General features: G+C 52.7%; 2 protein-coding genes across 11 annotated transcripts in view; one reads left to right on the top strand and one right to left on the bottom strand.

Moving 5' to 3' along the window:
* The window catches only part of MRAS (muscle RAS oncogene homolog), a 53,076-nt gene extending 36,945 nt beyond the window's left edge, over window positions 1-16,131 (bottom strand). For 8 of the 9 annotated variants that reach the window (XR_014147253.1, XR_014147252.1, XR_014147258.1 and 5 more), the window contains exon 1: window positions 15,664-15,821. The gene's annotated coding sequence lies outside the window, so the exon portion shown is untranslated. Of the gene's footprint in view, window positions 1-15,663; window positions 15,822-16,112 lie in introns of those variants that run through there. The other variant, XM_031035079.2, reaches the window with a different exon arrangement.
* NME9 (NME/NM23 family member 9) overlaps window positions 13,905-18,291 on the top strand; it is a 39,220-nt gene continuing 34,833 nt past the window's right edge. The window contains exon 1 of one of the 2 annotated variants that reach the window (XM_081827035.1): window positions 13,905-14,273. In XM_081827035.1, coding sequence (XP_081683161.1) covers window positions 14,020-14,273 — 254 coding nt within the window. In that variant the 5' untranslated portion in view covers window positions 13,905-14,019. The remainder of the gene's footprint in view (window positions 14,274-18,291) is intronic. The other variant, XM_081827041.1, reaches the window with a different exon arrangement.

The following is an 18,291-nucleotide window of genomic DNA, read 5'->3' as shown; positions in this document are numbered from 1 at the left end:
TCCATACAGGAAACTTGTGTGGCACCCCAGATCTAACCCACTACTCTCCGAGTTCCCTCGAAAACACGTCACTTACCGGCCATCCTGTTCTGTGGGAGGGTCTCAGGACCTTTAGGGGGAGCCTGCCTGGTTATCTCTGGAGAACTCTATGAGCTGAGTCTTGGGTTAATACCTCAGCCCCTGCTTTTCTACCCCCATCAAATCCAAACTCCTCTGCCGGGACCACACCTGGACTGTTAGCAGCAGGGCAGAAATGGTCAGACAGGGATCCAGAGATCCAGGCAAAGGCCAATGCCGGACGTGAGCCAGTCGAGGGATGCAGCGCCCTTGGCCTTACTCACGACCCCCGAGGACCACGGGCTTCCTCATATCACGACCGCTGACACTTGGGTCTTGCCCACTAGCTTGAGAGTACCTCCTGACAGGGCCTGGAGCTTAGCCATTTAAGTCCCAGAATAGGTATGTGGAAATACTGCTGTAAGAGTTACAGGAGTGATCAGTGTTCAAGACAATGAACAATTCATTCATTCACGTAAGTGAATGGTCTGATGCTGTTGGAAGATTTTACCACATTAACTCACTTAGTTCTCACAACAGCCCTCTGGGGCATGACTTTGATTATGTCCCATTTTACGCTTGAAGAAACTGAGACACAACAAAGTAAAATAACGTTTCTGAGGTCATCCAGCTCGAGAGTGGCAGCGCCAGGATCAGAAACCACGCCGCATGGCTCCACAGCCCGTGGCCAGCCCACCGTACTGGGCATTTTCTCATCGCTGGCAAAATGGTGAGTGGGGGCAGAGTCAGGCCAGACCAGAGGCAGCAGATTCGAGAGTGCTGCAAACAGGTCAGCAGTGAGCCAGGCAGGTGATGTCAGAGTCACAGAGACCTCCAAGGCCACATCCCTGCCCCTGTGGGGGAGGCATCCGGAGCAGATACTAGTCACTGCGAACAGACACGCCACCCCCATCCCAACTGGGACTTAGTCTGCCCAACAGGGCACAGGCCTTGTGCTGCCGCATGCTGCTGCCCCAAGGACCAGGGAGGAAGCTGGGGGATCAGGCAACTGCCTAGCACGGTGGAAGCACCAGGCAGCTTTGAGACCCATGTTCCAGCCCCTCTGTTTGGGCCCCTCTCCACTGTGCTGGTTGCTGCCCCAGCCCCAGCCTGTCTCCTTGTGCCTGCACACCAGCTGCTCCCTGCCCAGCTTGGGGTTGGCCCCTCCCCTGGAACCCCTCATCAAGGAGCTTGAGCCACTGACTCAGCCTGCGACCTTAAGCAAGTTACTTATCTTCTGCACCTCAGTTTTCTCTTCTGTAAAAGCAGGGACAAGGACACCTGGGTGGCTCAGTCGGTTAAGCGTCTGCCTTCGGCTCAGGTCATGATCCCGGGGTCCTGGGATCGAGTCCCGCATCGGGCTCCCTGCTCAGCGGTGAGCCTGCTTCCCCTCCGCCTGCCGCTCCCCCTGCTTGTGTGCTCTCTCTCTGACAAATAAGTAAATAAAATCTTAAAAAAATAATAAAAGTAGGGAGAGCAGCATCATTTGCCGCCTGGTGGTCATGGCAGGCTGCACTGATTTGCCTGCCTCTGTGTGGCCCATAGTGAGTGCTCAGTACACTCAAGTTGTTACCATCACCAGCATTCTTCAAAATCCATCCTAAGCCTTCCTCCTGCAGGAAGCCCTCCTGTCTCCCCAGAGTCCTGCCTGAGCTCATGCCCTGTGAATGGCCTGGTTCCACAGGTAACAGCTCAACAGAATTTAGCCCTCATCACTCCTTCCTCGGTGTGCTCTCATGCTGACTGTGTGTGGGCCTCAGCAACCCCCCCCAATTCTGCCCTGGAGGGCAGCATTCACATCTTGGCCTACCCAATCCAATGGACCCCCAACTCTTTCTGCTGCCCGCAGTGCAGTTAACCAGGGAGAAAAGCCAGGGGAGACTGGATAACCTGCATGGGACAAACTCCAAGTCCTGCAGTAGCTCAGAGGAGAGGGAAGCAGACGGGGAAGGGTTTCAGGGTCAGGCGGGCACAGGAAAGTGATGCAGGCAGGCCGGCACGGGCACAAAGGCCCCAGGCACGACCCTGCATGGTGGCATTTAGTCTTCCAGTTTTACCAGCGGGGAGACAGAGGCAGAAATGTGAAGGCCTTTGCCCAGGGCAACAGCTTGGTAAAGGGGGAAGCTCAGACTTAGCGAGTAACAACGAAAACTGCCCCACTCACCCCCCAGCTAGTCCAGGGCCTGGGAAGGTCTGAGGCTCTTGGAAACTGAGGGGTTAACGAGGGCGCCAGTGTCTCAGGGTCCACTCAGCCCTTCAGAACAATGCACCCCACTGGCATCCCCAGCTCCTGGGGTGCTGCCATCTGGCCCTCTCAGCCTCAGAGGTCCCACCCCAGCGCTGCCCCCCACCATGTCCCCATGTCCTACTGCCACCGGGAGGGTGGGAGTGACCTCAATCCAGGGGTGCGGCGGGCGTAGCTCCCTGGGTCACAGCTTCCTTCAGGGGCAGGTAGGGGCTCAGAGGAAGAAGCAGCTTTATGTTTAAATTCTTACTCCCAGCCCTGGGGGCCTATTAATATTTTCCTAGTGCTGAGGCAGTCATGCCTGCAGCCAAGAATTCTCAGCCTTAGACAGGAGCCTGCATGTCCACCGGAAAAGCCACTCTGGCAGTCACCCCACCAGCGATGGGTGGCTTCTGGATACTCGGGTCCTTCAGACTCCCCAGAGCCTGGCAGGCCCCTGTCCCATTCTCTCCCCATTGTGATGCAGCTGTCTCCTCACAGCTCCCCTGGGGCTGTTCAGGCTCAACCCTTCACCACATGGACTCGGCCACTCCTCAACAACCAAACCCCCTCCAGACCCCTCGTCCCACCTTTCTGCCCTGGCACTCTTTCCCCTCTTCCTTCCCCTAGCAGCTCAAAAAACCCTTTACCTCAAATCCAAGGCCAAGGCCAAGGAGTCCGCCGCTCATGGCAGGTGCACTCAGTGGCTTGGCTCTGCCCTCCGCCTGCCCCCCCGACCCCGCATTATCCTCCCACCGCTCTGGTGCTGTCACCCCTCAGCCAGCCCCCGTGGGTGCCTGAAGCTCTCCCTGCTGCCCGGAGCATTCCAGGCCCTCCCTGAACTGCCCTCAGCACCGCTTGCCCCTCACGCAGCCTCTGCTCCTGATTCCTAGTATGGCGTCCTTGAGGACAGAGATGGCGCCTAATTTGTCAGGGGCTCCAGCCCCTACCAGGGCACCTCGGAGTCTGCCAATGAATGTTCTCTGCCTTTTCCCCTTTCCTCCACCTGTGAGAACATTCCCTCTCTGAGGAACAGCCTCCTGAAGTGCTCCCTTCCTCCCCAGCCCTCTCCTACCTTCCAGATCTCCTTCCACTCAGCCACCCTGCTTGCGTCTGGGGAGTGCTGGCCAGGTGGCAGGGGGCAGCCAGGGGGCTTTGCAGCCATTAGGCCATTTGACTCCTCACAGCTACCACACCAAGAAGGCACTGTTTAGCGCTTGTCAGTGATGAACCCTGATTTCACAGAGGTTCTGTGGCTTGTCCGTCTGCGAGTCTGACCACAAAGCTCCTAGCTCAGCTCCGTGGCCATTCCGCCTCTTCTCAGGAGCATGCCCCTCTACTCCTCCCTTCATATCTAGGAGCTGGGAGTTATTTTCCCGTCACATTTCCCCACTAGGTTGGGGCAGGCAGGGGTCTGAGGGCTGGGCCCCATCCTCACTCTGCACTGCCGTGGCCTGGCCTGGCTTTGGCCACAAAGAGGTGTGAGATTAAAGGAGGTGAAAAGGACACTGAGGAGTAGCAGTAGCAGGGGTTACTCAGCCTGGAGACTTTCCAGGCTAGCAGTCTTTAGTGGGAGGGCACACGGCCCACCCGAGGGGTGTTCGGGACCCCGGGAGGTGAAGGGCAGAAAGGCACATTCAAAAACGACCACTGCTTTCATTCTATCATTTATATTCGATGTCAAACACAATTAATGAAAAACATAAAAATTTATTTGTTTGACCAACAGTGAGAGAGAAACAGTCCGGGCTCCTGCCTGAGGTGGGGAGAGGCAAGCCAATCTCCATTTTAAAAGAATAACCAGACTGTAGAGAGCTGGGCTTGAGCAAAATAAAAGGGAAACTTCCTGAAAACGAGGTGGGCATGACAATGAGCAGCTGGGGAGGTGTGGGATTTTCCTTGAAGCAGGATGGAGGAAGGAGGGTCCAGCAGCCTGGCTCTGGAGGGGTGAACCAGGGCTGGAGGGGGGCCGGTGACTTTTCAGGGACCCTCCCAAACTCCAGATGTTAAGCCCACTTAGCTGGAAAGGCAGAAGGCAACTTTTCACACCCCTCTCCCCAAATGCAAAACAGTCGCTGCAGGTCTCCTCCCCTCCTCAGCAGCCTGGCCAGGACCAGGGAGGGAGCAATGGGCTGAGCTGACAGACCCGCTCCGTTCCCAGGAGCCACTACTGGCCTCCCACCTCCCTTTTTCCTACAGACAGCACTTTTATACAAAGTCCTGCATCAAAGCTTTGGACCCTCTGCTAGGCGTGTGACCTCAGGTGCATGGCTCAATCCGTGTGTGCCTGTTTCCTCACTTGCTAACACCAGTATCCACCTCACAGGGTTGTTTTGAGGACAGGATGAGCTCATACAGGCAAGTGCTTAGAACAGTGCCTGGCACATAAAGGGTTGCTATTCTTCTTGTTCTTGTTACCATTATCATTACCAGTATGTTGTGGGAACTCTTGCCAATGCCCCCTTCCCCCAAACTGTGCAGAAGGGTGCCTGGGGCCACACACAGCTGTATTTTCCAGGTTGCCCCAAAGCGCCCAGGGTGGGGGTGGGGGTGGGGGAGGCAGGTGCTCCCTCTGAATCACCTCCTTCAGCCCGAGAAGCTCTCAGCACAGCCCGCTCAACAGAGAGACCCCAGCCCCCCAGCTGGACTGAAGTATTACTGCTCCTGCCGCTTGGCCATCCCAGGACTTAACAAGGAAGCGTGTTTTATTTCTGATGATGGAGAAATGATCAGAATCCACTACCTGTGCCGCCTCCTTCAGGGATCTGGAGAAAGGGGGAAGCTTCAGAGCTATGCCCCATGCTATAGCCCATCTCGTGGGGGCCATCCCAGGGGCAGAAAGCCGGAGGCAGAGCAGAGGTCAGGAGCTTGGAAATGGGTCCGACACATCCAGTTTTGAATCCTGGGTGTGTCACTTCCTAGCTGTGTAACCTTGGAAAAGTTATAAAGCCCTCTATGCAAAACTGCTGTTGGGAGTAGCAGGATGCTGGAGATGCACGGGGGCTGAGTCCTGTGGCCGGGACTGATCATTATAGTGCCTGTTTATTACGTCCCGACCACACACTCAGCACTTCACATGTACTCCCCCGAGCACCCCCTACCACACCTCAGACTGGGGGAGATTGCTGTGACACTCTCCCGGACACTCAGCTGTCCTTCCTGATGGCACTGTACACGCGGCCACTCCACTCCCCTTAATGTGTCCGCTCCATGAGCACAGGGCCGTCCTCTGTTGGGACTCTCCACGGTACCTCGGGTGCCCAGCACACGTGTGACTCCAAGAAGGTGCTCAATAAGTATGTGCTGATTTACATCAGCTCCAGTCCTCGTGGGTACTCTGCAAAACGTTCTAACAGGAAGGAAAAAAATTTACTCTTGGGTTCGCCCTGGTCATTGGGAATTTGATGTGTCTAGTGCCTAGTGCTAAGTTACACCTGGCTAGCGGTGTAAGGCTAGGGTGCGTAACTCTTGCTGAGACGAGTTCTTCAGCGGCTCTTTCCTGAGGCAAAAGCATAGAGCCTGGTCCAGGACAGATCTCATGACTGCTCTACCACCAAAAGTAATGGAAATTTGGAGTTCTCTGAAGCTCTGGGGAAAAGTGTCTAGGAAAATGAGTGGTGCGGTCAAGAGGAAGAGGTCTGCTACTCAATTTTAACTTCTGCCCTGTTCTGAGCAATGGGTAACCCCATTTCTTATAAGCCCCTGGTGAAAGCCTGTTAGCTATGGCTTAATAGGGCTTAAGGAATGAGGAAGCCAAGCTGATTGCACACATGCACGGGGCAAAGTGGGGCAGCTGACCCGGGAGGCCAGATGGCCAGCAGACATGGTCCCCACCTCGAAAGCCTCAGAAATACTACAGGTGGGGAGCATTTTCATCAATGCTTGGGTAATTTTTAAAGAAAAATAAATAATAGGGGCACCTGGGTGGCTCAGTCGGTTAAGTGTCTGACTCTTGATCTCACCTCAGGTCTTGATCACACAGTCATGAGTTCGAGCCCTGCACTGAGTGTGGAGTCTACTTAAAAAAAATAAATAAATAAAACACCTTTGGGATGCCTGGGTGGTGCAGGCAGTTGGTTTCGGCTCAGGTGGTGATCTTAGGGCTGTGAGACCGAGCCCCCTGTTGGGCTCCATGCTCAGCGTGGAGTCGGCTTGTGACTCTCTCTCCCTCTGTCCCTGCCCCCTGCACTCTTTCTCAAATAAATAAATAAATCTTTAAAAAAAAAAAAAAGAAAGAAAAATAAATAATACACTCAGAACTTCTACAAAGAAAATCCTTTGGGAAGAATGATGAAATACTGGAGAGAGCACCTCCCCATTTCCATGTATGTGGGATGAGGGCCCGGCCCGGTATAACTGGGTCAGGAAGGACTGGGATGGGGTGGCTGGGACATCTGCATTACAGCTGCATCGTTCCCTGTTGGGGACCAGGCAAGGGAGGCTCACAGAGGTGGGGGACTGCCCAAGATCACATGCAACAGGTGGTAGGGCAGAAATTGGAGCAGGGCTCCTCTAGCCCTTGCAGTCCACGCTCTTTCCTGCTCTCCTGTGGGTCTTCTGAGGAAAGAAAGGAGGACTGAGACCCCCTCTGGCCCCTCTGGCTGCCAATTCAGCAGCCCTGCTGGTGGCCCCAGACCCCTGCCAGAGACCCTGCCTGGGGCCCTCTCCTTGCACACACAGAGGCTCTCCCAGCCCTCCGCCCTGTCTTTCCTATTCACTCACACCAACCCCAAATAGAAAAAAGTCCCTGTTAAATGCTTTATTAGAATGGTTATTTTGTTGGAGTGCCAAGTGACCTACTCCAGCTCCCCCTTTCCATCCTTCCAGCCGTCCCCAGTTTGAGTCCAGAAGTAAAACAAAGGCTTTGTTTCTTTATTTTGATTTCCTCTGTAAAATCTCAAACATGCAGGAAACACCCACCCAGTCCAGATAGTGGACTCAGGCCGCTGTCCACTGCGGGCAGGCGGGGTCGGGGAGTCAGTGAGGAGGGGTGGGCGGGGAGGTTCTGATGCCAGCTGACCTGAGCTCCCGGGGAGGCCAGCAGGGCACCTGGGGCTGGGTCTGGCTTCCTGGAGAAGAGCTGGGTGTGAGGAGCACCAGGCCTTGCCAGCTCCGCTGCCCAAGGAAGCTCAACCTGAGGAATGTGGGTGTGGAGGGATGGCTGAGAAGACAGATCTCATACAGTTATTTTTTTAATATATGCCCCCAAGGCTTTGGGACGGTGGCTCCACCCTTTTCCATCATCCCTGGTTACAATAAAGCCCGCATTGAAAGAAGAACATGATAGAGGCTATTTTGGGTTGCTGAGCCGCCTTGTGAGAGAATGGTCCTCGCCAAGAGAGATGGGCTCGCTTCAGTCTCCTCCTTGGGCCCTACATTTCCAGCAGAATTCAAATACAAAGGGGTGAGTGTGTGGGTTATCTGAAAGGGGGAATTTTCAAGAAGGTATGTTGAAATTCTAAGGGACAAAAAAAAAACCTCCTAAATGAAACGAAAATTAATTTTGCTTTTGAATGAATATATGCTGCTTTGGAGAGGCAAGAACCTGTTCCCAGAGCTCCCTGAGAATGATTCGTTTCTATGGGGTGGGTGGGCCTCCCCACCTCCACCACCCGTCCTGCAACCTCCACACAGCCCCACATGCCCACAAACATGGTCACTGTTTGGGGTACTTGGGTATAGTCAGGGCCGCCTAACACATAGTATATACAGCAGATTCTTATGAAACCAGAACTTTTCTTTTGAAAGTAGGTCTCATTTAAAATAAAAAGCGGTTTTTGGGCGCCTGGGTGGCTCAGTTGGTTAAGCGACTGCCTTCGGCTCAGGTCATGATCCTGGAGTCCCAGGATTGAGTCCCGCATCGGGCTCCCTGCTCGGCAGGGAGTCTGCTTCTCCCTCTGACCCTCCCTTCTCTCATGCTCTCTCTCTCTCATTCTCTCTCTCAAATAAATAAATAAAATCTTTAAAAAAAATAAAATAAAATAAAAAGCAGTTTTTGGGGGGAGGAGGGACTTCAGGGGAGGCATTCTATTCTGTTTCATTGACCTATCCATTCCTGAGCCAGGCCTACACCACTTTATTCTGGTATTATAGTATTTTAGTGTCTGGTAGGACCAGTCCCTTTCTCCTTACTCATTAAGGGTCTATAAGCAAAGGAGTAAAATTGCTCAGATTTGATTCTGATATTTCTTTTTGTCCAACTTTAAGATGGATTTACAGGGGGCAAAATTAGAGACAGAAAATCCGTTAGAATGGTACTGCAGTAATCTAAGAGTGATGTTAAGCCTGGAGCCAGAGTAAAGATGGTTAGTAATAAGGGGAGGAATTCATTAGAAATAATCCAAATCATCAGATTCAAAAAAGAGACAAGTGGGCCTGTAAACATAACAGGTCTGTGTATTTCTGTATAGTCAGATAGGAATTGGTTTTGTTGACTGTTTCTTTTGCTGTGCAAACACATCTGTACCTCTGAAACAAATAATACATTATATGTTAAAAAAAAAGAAGAAGAAGATAGCAGGAAGGGAAGAATGAAGGGGTGGAAATCAGAGGGGGAGACGAACCATGAGAGACTATGGACTCTGAGAAACAAACTGAGGGTTTTAGAGGGGAGGGGGATGGGGGGATGTGTATTAAGGAGGGCACGTATTGAATGCAGCACTGGGTGTTACACGCAAACAATGAATCATGGAACACTACATCAAAAACTAATGATGTAATGTATGGTGATTAACCTAACATAATAATAAAAAAAAACAGGAATTGGTTTTACAGCATGTTTCACTGCCTTCACTGGTGCAGTCTCCCGATTGCTTTTACTGGAAGAGCAAGCCCAACAAGCAGGTCCCTCTGCAGCATCTCCGTCAGACTCAGGGGAAGGGACGCAGGCAGTGTTGTTCTCTCTGGGCCACTCAGGGACAGAGAATATTTCAACTCATTCTTACCACTTAATAAAAAGGACTTGGGGACCACCTCAGGTCCCCATGTTCTCTTAGGAAACTAGTTCAAATCTTCCTCCCCCGTCGTGACTCCCTACAAATGGAATCTGCCTGGGAGTGGAAGGCTTTCCTGGAAGTTTCTGAATCTCTTCGGCATGGCTTTCAAAAGAACTACTCTGCTAACTGTTCTGAGGCTCGAACTTCGAGGGGTGAGGCAGGCTCCAGCTGCAGCCCGGGGGTCCTGGAGTCCGTTGGGGGTGGAAAGGAGAAGGCTACGAACAGCTGCTCCTCCCTCCTCACTGGGCCTGCAGAGCTGGGATCTGAAAGGTACCACAAGGCGCTTTAAAGTAGTTTTACACTTTGGAATAGAAGACGGATTTTGCTGAGGTTTGTGTAAAATGAGCTGCTTAGCAAATCACTGCCATCTAATAATAAAATCATGTTTTTTCTCTCTCTTTTCTAAATACATAGGTCTACCATTTAAACGGTGTTCACTTTGGGCAGGTGTGACAACACCGCTCTGCAGCCTGGCCTGAATATGCTGTGGTCCAGGCAGGTGCTTCTGAGATCAGATCAACTTTTTGGACAAGGGTTAAATCCAAAAGCGCCCACTCACTCCCCGCCCCCCGCTCCCCGGTGGTTTCTCCCCAGCTATGGGCAACCTCGGGGGAGGCCCAGGCGGCACCTGAATTAGTGGGGGACAGGAAGCTGAAAGAGCCCATACACGGAAATTCAGGAGCCAGGTTCCAAAGCCCGCCTCATGCCGAGGACAGGCCCAAACCAGCCAGGCCTAATGACCAGGGATACGGCTGAAGTCCTGACCTACCTGCGCAATGGATTGAGTGTAGACTAAATTGCTGCATCTGTCCATTTCGGGTATGGGCATGTGGTGTTTGTTATACGATCCTTTATATTTTCATTTTTTTTATTTTTCAAAATTAAAAAATAAACCAAGTGCCCAAAAGATTTAGGGGTTGGCAGTTGACTGTAAGATTAACAGGAGTCAGGGAAAACCACCGCCAGCCAGGCGCTCCGCCTCTCTTCACCAACCAGTTGCCTCATCACACCCTCCAGCATAGGCTGCTCTGTCCCCCCTCCTCATGAGGGCTTTGCTCCCCGGCAGCACCGGTCATGTGTGGTCAGACTGCTGAGGGGCAGGCCCCATGAGCACCCGGAAACAAGAGATGTGTCGTTTTTGGTCATCCAGTTCTGTAAGCGGCACAGTGTAACAGAAGGAGCATGTGCTTGGGGACCAGATGGACCTTGGTCAGACTCCGGAGCTCTGCTTTTCTCAGGCTTTGACTGGACGTGGCCTGTTCAACCTCCTGAGCCTTAGTTTCCACATACATAAAAGGCTAATGGCAACTGCTGTGAGGCCTAGATGTGGCTAATATGGGTGACTAACCTAGGGCCAGCCCACAAGTCTTTGTTGAAGGGAGGGAGGGAAGGACGAGGGGGGAAAGAGGGGGAAGGGGAGGGAGTGAGAAGTACGGGAGGGAAGGAGGAAAGGAGGACAGACAGAGACTGTCTTTAAACCATGCCATTTGAGAAGCCGCTGAAAAAAGTGGAGCTGGTGCTGGAGAAAAGCATGACTGTCAGAGATTCATGTGGGACACATCCAGTGGGGGCAGCTTAAGGGGAGAAGGGAAAGAACTTTGTAAGGACGAGAGAATCCCCAAATGGAAAAGTGGACGGATTTGGGGGCAGCAAGCTTCCTATCTCTAGAAGGGTCCAGCTGAAGCCAAGGGAGTAAGGGAGGGACTGTAAGGGAGAGACTCCCTTGAAAGTTTCCCAGCCTTTATTCAAGGGGTCACTTTCCTGTTTGGGCCGTATTTGTTTACTACTGAACTATTACTGGCTTAATCTTTACCTTAAAATCATTACACTTTGGGGCGCCTGGGTGGCTCAGTCAGTTAAGCATCTGCCTTTGGCTCAGGTCATGATCCCAGGGTCCTGGGATTGAGTCCCGCATCAGGCTTCTTACTCAGCAAGGAGCCTGCTTGTGCTCCCTCTTGCTCTCTCTCTCTCTCTCTCTCTCTCTGTGTCAAATAAATAAGCAAAATCTTAAAAAAAAATCACCATACTTTTCATTTACTTTTATTTTTTTTAAGTTTATTTTTTTAGTAATCTCTATACGCAACATGGGGCTTGAACTCACAACCCTAAGATCAAGAGTCACATGCTCTTCCGACTGAGCCAGCCAGGTGCCCCCACATATTTTTTAACTTAAAATCTTTCTCTAGCCTTAATTTGAACAAAATATCCATTTTTTAAAAATGGGTTTGATGTGATGCCTGTATTTTTATAATACATATAAATAGGTGTATTAAAATGAAATGATGCAGAATGTGCCCCACCTAAAATTATCTCCCTGACCGCTCTGAGAAACGTGCTCTACAGGATCTGAATCTAGACTAACTACGCTCCAGGGGCCCCTTCTGGATCTATGATTCTGTTATCTGAGGTTGCTTGAATATCGATGATGCTCTTAATCCTTATGGCCCTTTCTGGTTTCCCAAGCATGTTCTCTTCTGTGTCTTTCATCTAATCCCATGACAACCCTGAGGGCAGGCAGATAAGTCACAGATGGCGCCTGGGTCCTTGTAGCATGGGATGTGCCCAAGGCCCTCTAGATAGTCACAGAAGACCAGAACCAGGGCGCAGAGCCCCCACCTCTCCATCGTCTCCTCATGCTACTACCACACCGCTGCACAGCCAAACTCAAATCCATCCTTGGTGCTCTCCCAAATCTCATTCGCACCACAACCCAGATGTAAATCATGGTGTTTTATCCACCTAGGTAGCCAGATGCCAAGCTCTAGAGATGAAATTATGCCCGTCTGAGACCCACAATAACACTTCAGCAACCAGCAATGACCTACATTGTCATTTGGCCTTCTGGCCATCAGCAGGCCCCACCTAGAAAAGCTACCAAAAATACCAAAGGTCAATGAGAGGGACATTAAGAAGTTAAATACACACTGCTACTTCATGAACCCTCCAAGAGGGATGGCTGCAGAAAGCTGCCTTGGATCGTGCCAACCCGGCGCTCAGGGGTGGGGGCCCGGGGGTGGAGTCTCTGGGAGCAGGCGATGCCAATCTCATCACGTGCAACAGAAACACCACCCAGGAGACGGCAGATGAGCACCGAAGTATGCACGGCAGGCGCCGAGGGGTGCAACACAGCGGTCCCCTCACCTCAGCTCAGCTCTGTTGTCTGAAGTCGGCACCAACAACTGGCCTGCTCATTTTCACTCTTAACACCTGACTCTACCATCCCAGGCCGATAGCCTAGCCGTGAGGGCAGAGCTGCAGAGCCTAGAGTGGGTCCTCAGGAACCACTAGTGACACAACGTGGCTTAGACCAGGGCATCTAACCTGGAATCTAGGGCTTGTTTTCAGAGATCCGTGAATCCCCTGAATTGTATGCCCACTCTGTACACCCAGGCAACTTTTCTCTGGGCTTCTCACTGGCATACTGAAGAGGCTGTGACCCAATAAGGTAAAACCATTGCTCTGGTCACCAGACCCTCAGCCTTCTTGGCTGCCTTTCCCATGCAAGAGCTCGCTGGAAGTGGCACTAATATCCAGTGTCTGTGTACAGCAACTTCACAGCTTCGGCATCCTTGGAAGATCTAAACTCTGCTTAACCTACTATTCCTTGGGTTTTGTTATTTGCAGCCAAAAGCAGCCCCACCGATCCAGTACCATAAGGCCTAGTGGTAACACCAAGACGATGAAGGTTGGCAAGGCCTCAGAGTCCACCAACAAAATTCCTCTCAGACCCTGAATTTTCTGCATAGTCCCTAGACAATGGATACTTGCCAGATGCCCCAGGGCACAGGGTGCTCTCCCAGCTCCTTCCTCTGTCCCATCCCCACACAAGGGTAACTGCACCTCTTCCGTGCCTTGAGCCTGACAGGTACAGAACCTCTGCAACTCCGTGCACACTCCTGATGCTTGAGAATATTCCAGCTTTGCACATTTAGGTCACATAAGTGTGGTTTGTCCAAACTATACAGAGTGCATGAGCAGTACGTTTTCAATCACTTGCAGGGAGGAACACTCTGTGTGGGGGCATTTCATTGGTAGAACTGATTACACCAGGTGTGAGATATAAAGCAGAGGTCATGTTCCCTGAGAACTCACTTGATCCAGCGGGCTGGTCACCACGCAAATCTGACTTGATGTGAGGACCAGTCACCCCAGGAGCTAGCTCAGTTCATCCGAGTTTGGTAGTCCTCCCTGGTTCCAGGTAATCACTCAAACTCAGAACCAACCCCAGAGATCTGTCACTTTATAAGCAGCTCAGATCCACTCAAACTGTGAAATACCTATGGTTAGAGCTAATAATAAAAGTTATACCCGCCACAAAAATGTCTTCTGTAGGTGAAAGTATGAGTAGCAGAAAGTGCAAACTGCCTTTTGCGAGAGCAAAGCAGGCAAACCCCAGCCTCACTGGGGTTCAGCAGGGGGCTCTGATCCTCTTCTCCATAAAGAAATGTTGAGGCCAGGGGTCGGGGATGGGGGCAGTTTCTACCAGAGCACCTGGCTTACTCAACACCACCCGCCTCCGCAAGAGGCTGGCAGACCCTGCAGCCTTGAAAACCCCAGATCATCAAAGCCCAATACCTCCTGACCTGGCAGAGAAAGTACAAACTACACCATAAACCGCAGACAGAGAAACTCACTGGCTGCTGAGAGTGAGAACAGACCCAAGGTTGAAAACCAGGGCCCGAAACATTTTCAGCCCCAGTCAGCAGGGACTTGCAATTTACAGGAAATTAGGAGATTTATAAAATGTTAGGCAGCTCAAGTTTCTTCCCTAGGAAGAGAAGCAGAAGAAACTCTAAGACTGTCTCCGTGAAGTGCTTTGTTCACTGCAAAGCCCCTGACACGTGTCAGTTATTAATACCAAGAGGTCACCACCCCACACTTCAACCAACCCGTGCTTGTCAACAGAGCAAAAGCTTAGGACAGGCTGCACCTGGAACCCTCAAGCCCGGACAGCCCGACTCTAAGGTGAGGGGCCTGAACAGCCACATGGTCTCAAGGTAGGATCTTGGGCAAGTTACTGATACTTTCTAGCCACAGCTTCCCATCTGCATGTGGGGATTACAATAAACTTCTGGGAGAGTCTCGTCAAGTAACCAGCAAGAGCAAGCACACTCTGGTCAAGTGCCCGGTCTGTGTGAGCCCTGCTGGTGCCGCTATTACAGTGGGGCTTCAGGGTTTTTGTTTTTTTGTTTTTTTTTTAAAGATTTTATTTATTTATTTGAGAGAGAGAATGAGATAGAGAGCACATGAGAGGGGGGAGGGTCAGAGGGAGAAGCAGACTCCCTGCCGAGCAGAGAGAGCCCAATGCGGGACTCGATCCAGGGACTCCAGGATCATGACCTGAGCCGAAGGCAGTCACTTAACCAACTGAGCCACCCAGGCACCCGGGGCTTCAGGGTTTTTAAGTAAGATCTCCCTTATTACTCTTTTGAGGCTAGAATTCTGAGCCTTGTCAGTCATTCTCTCTGATCAGGTCCAGGATAGAGTGTGTGTCTTGTAGATGCAAGAACCATTTAACTCAAGGAGGTTCGCTACCAGCAGGGGCCCGTGGGGGTGGTGGGGGTGGTGGGGGTGGTAGGGGAATCCCAGAGCTCTGAGATCAGGGCCCGATGAAGTGGCCCTTGTCCATCTCTCCAGACTCAGCTTTCTCCAAGGCCAGCACAGATCTCAGTTCCAGCCACAGAGTGTAATTGGGTGTTGAGCGCCCACGCTCCTGCCCGGCATCACCTCCTCTAGGAGGCCTTCCCTGACCTTCCACGCTGTCTGTCCCACAACCCCTTCTCTTCCCTGATCCTGTTGTTGACCACACTGCGCTGTCGCTCATTTTTTTGTCCTTACCTTCCCCGCAGAGCAGGAACGGGCACCGTGCCCCACTCAGTTGCCCCAGCCAGGTCCGGTCAATGAATGAGCCGGGCCCCAGTGGTGAGCAGAACCCCAAGCCCCGGGCGCAGTGAAGGGTTGTTTGTGCGACAGGCTGCTTTTTATTATTGAGATAAATTTGACAACACCCGCGGCGGATCCCTGCCCACGTTAACGCCATTTTAAAACGGGAGAAAGAGTACCCCCCCCCCCACCCCGCCACTCCAGTCCTGCCGCCCACCCCCCTGCTGGTCCTCGCCGAGGCAGACAAGAAACCGAAGGGCGGTTCCATGAAAGGGGCTCTTTGGGCGGTGGACAGGCCCTCCCCGCTTGGGGTCTCTATTGTGGCGGATTTCTCGATCGCACAACGTTACGCCGGAGCCTGCAATGGGGGGCAAAAGGCCGCTCCCCGCCAGTCCCCGGGCGCACTCGCGAGTGCGGCAGGGCCCGGGGGCGGCCACACCTCCCGCCCGGAACAAAGCGCCGGGCGGGACCCTCCTCCCCTCCCGGGCGGCTGCGACCACTCACCCCGCGCTCCAGCCCCGGCTCGGCTCCGGCCCTCAGGCCGCCTCCTTCATGCTCGCGCGACCGAGGAGGCAGCGCCGCGCCCGGCCGGCCCCACTGCAGCCGGACTGGCGGCTCCCGGCCCGCCGGCCCTCTGGCCGCTCCGGCCCGTCCCCGCCCCGGCGCCTCCTTAAAGCGACCGCGCAGCCCGCGCGCGCCCCGAGCGCCTCGCGCGCCGCGCATTCCTTATATTGCAACAGCGCCTGCTAAAAATAGAGCGCCGCGGCGGGCGCCGGCGGTGGGGGTGGGGGGGCGGCGCCGCGACCCCGCCGCCCCCGCGCGCACCCGGGCCCCCGGGACGCGCGGCCCGCTCAGTCCTGGCCACCCGCGCTGATTCCCCCGCCGCCCAGCCCCCCCCGCCCCCGGCTCCGAGCCGAGCCCCAGCCGCCTCCCCCGCGACCCCGCGCACTTACCGGGTCAGAGCCTAGCTCCGCGGCGCTGGCTTTAAAGTGGACGCGGAATGGGAAATCGCTCGGGCCTCTTTAAGAGCCTCTGTGCCCCAACCTTGGAGTCTCCGCTCTGGCCCGACCAACTTCTGAGCCTACCGATGCCTCCCCAGTCCTTAGCGATCCCGGCCGTCACCTCAACCGCATTCGTTTCGAATCCCGGGACGTGTTTCTTCCTAGATCCTGACCCAGCGTGTCTTACCCCCAGGCCTTCTTGGTGCACCATTCCTGGGCCCCAAGTTCGTTCAGATGGATAGGACGGGCACAGGCGACACTCGTGCTCCATGTCATTGTTTCAGTTCTGCTAACTCCTCTCCATCGATGACATTTTTTCCTTATTTTAAGAAAATGGAAATATAATTCACATACCATAAAACAAGCCTTTAAAACTGTACAATTACGTGGTTTTTAGTATATCAGCAAAGTTGCTGGACCATCACGATTTTTAATTCCAGAACATTTTCATGCTGCCGCCTCCAAAATACCTTACCCATTTGCGGTCACTCCCCATCCTCCGCCCCCCCCCCCCCCCCTTTCTGTCTCCATGGATTTGCCTACTCGGGACATTTCATATAGATGGAATCCTACCACATGTGGTGTTTTGTGACCAGCTTCTTTCACTTAGCATTATGTTTTCAGTGTTCATCCATGTTGCAGCATGAAGCAGCACCTCATTCCTTTTTATGACCAAATAATATTCCAGTGTATGTATACACCGCATTTTGTTTCTCCATTTCAGGTGATGGACAGTTAGGTTGTTTGTATTTTGGGACTGTTAGGAATAACAGCTCCTGTGATCATTCGTGTACAATCTTTATATGAACATGTGTTTTCACTTCTCTTGGTGGTATGCCTAGGAGTAGAACTAGAGTAGAACTGAAGTAGAAATAGAACTGTGGGTCATATGCTTAGCTATGTTTAACATTTTGAGGAACCCCCGACTGCTTTCCAGAGCACCTGCACCACATTCCTACCAACGATGTGCAAGAGGACCGATGGCTCCGCATCCTTGCCAATGCTGTCTTTTTGATTATAGCCACCCTACTGGGAGTGAAGTGATAGCTCATTGTAATTTTGATAACTGGTGTCATTTTTCGGGACTTTCTTGTGGGTGGACCTTGATGATGACTTGGAACCGTTTTACACATCCAGGGAACTCATCCCCTTGTCATTTTTAAAAAAGATTTTATTTATTTATTAGAGAGAGAGAGAGCACAAGCTGGGTGAGTGCAGAGAGAGAAGCAGACTCCCCGCAGAGCAGGGAGCCCCTGTGGGACTCGATCCCAGGACTCTGAGATCATGACCCTAGCCGAAGGCAGACACTCAACTGACTGAGCCACTCAGGCGCCCCTCCCCTGCTTGTCATTTTGAGAGCTTCACCTTCTACCCCAAGCCCAGGGGGAGCTTACTACCGAGTCCTTCCTGCCTCCTGCCGTGCTGGGGCTTCCAATCCGATGCAGGTTTTGATTGGCCTCCCAGGTACCCATGCAGCCATTTGGTGAGAGCCATTGTGTCCCCCCACTTCCACTTGCTGCTCTGAAGTGTCCGTGGACCCCAAGAGTCCCCATGCTTTAGGTGCTATCAAGTATCGCACCTTGGTAGGGAGTAAAAGAGCTGGCTGAGGAGGGGGCTTGAGGGAGAGATGCTCATCGTGACCGGCTGGGTCTTGCTCTGAACCTGCTTCTTCCTCTTCCTTCCATTTACCACAAGCCTTGGGGGGAGACTGGCAGAGGTCTGTGTGTCCTGGTTGTCTGTCAGCCCCTCCTGGGCTCCGTCTTTCAAGAAACATCCTCTCCTGGGCCCTGCCTGGCACAGGGCTCTGTTGCCCTCAGCTTGAGCTGAGACAGTGCCTGAGACTGCAGGGTCCTGGGATCGAGCCCCGCATCGGGCTCCCTGCTCGGCGGGGAGCCTGCTTCTCCCTCTCCCACTCCCCCTGCTTGTGTTCCCTCTCTCGCTGTGTGTGTCTCTCTCTCTCTGTCAAATAAATAAATAAAATCTTTTAAAAAAATAAATAAAAAAATAAAAATCCATCTCCTCAGAAATGGAACTGAAACAGCTAGTAATCACACACAGGTACCTGGGATTCTCTAATGCAGGTTGTGGCTGAGGGCTTACAGCAGGGCCCTTGTCCCATTTGGGCTGCCTC

This window comes from Leptonychotes weddellii, chromosome 1 (assembly GCF_054177405.1).
Source record: "Leptonychotes weddellii isolate Sample4059 chromosome 1, ASM5417740v2, whole genome shotgun sequence".
In the NCBI taxonomy this organism is placed as follows: Eukaryota; Metazoa; Chordata; class Mammalia; order Carnivora; family Phocidae; genus Leptonychotes; species Leptonychotes weddellii.
This window is presented reverse-complemented; position numbering and strand designations above follow the sequence as displayed.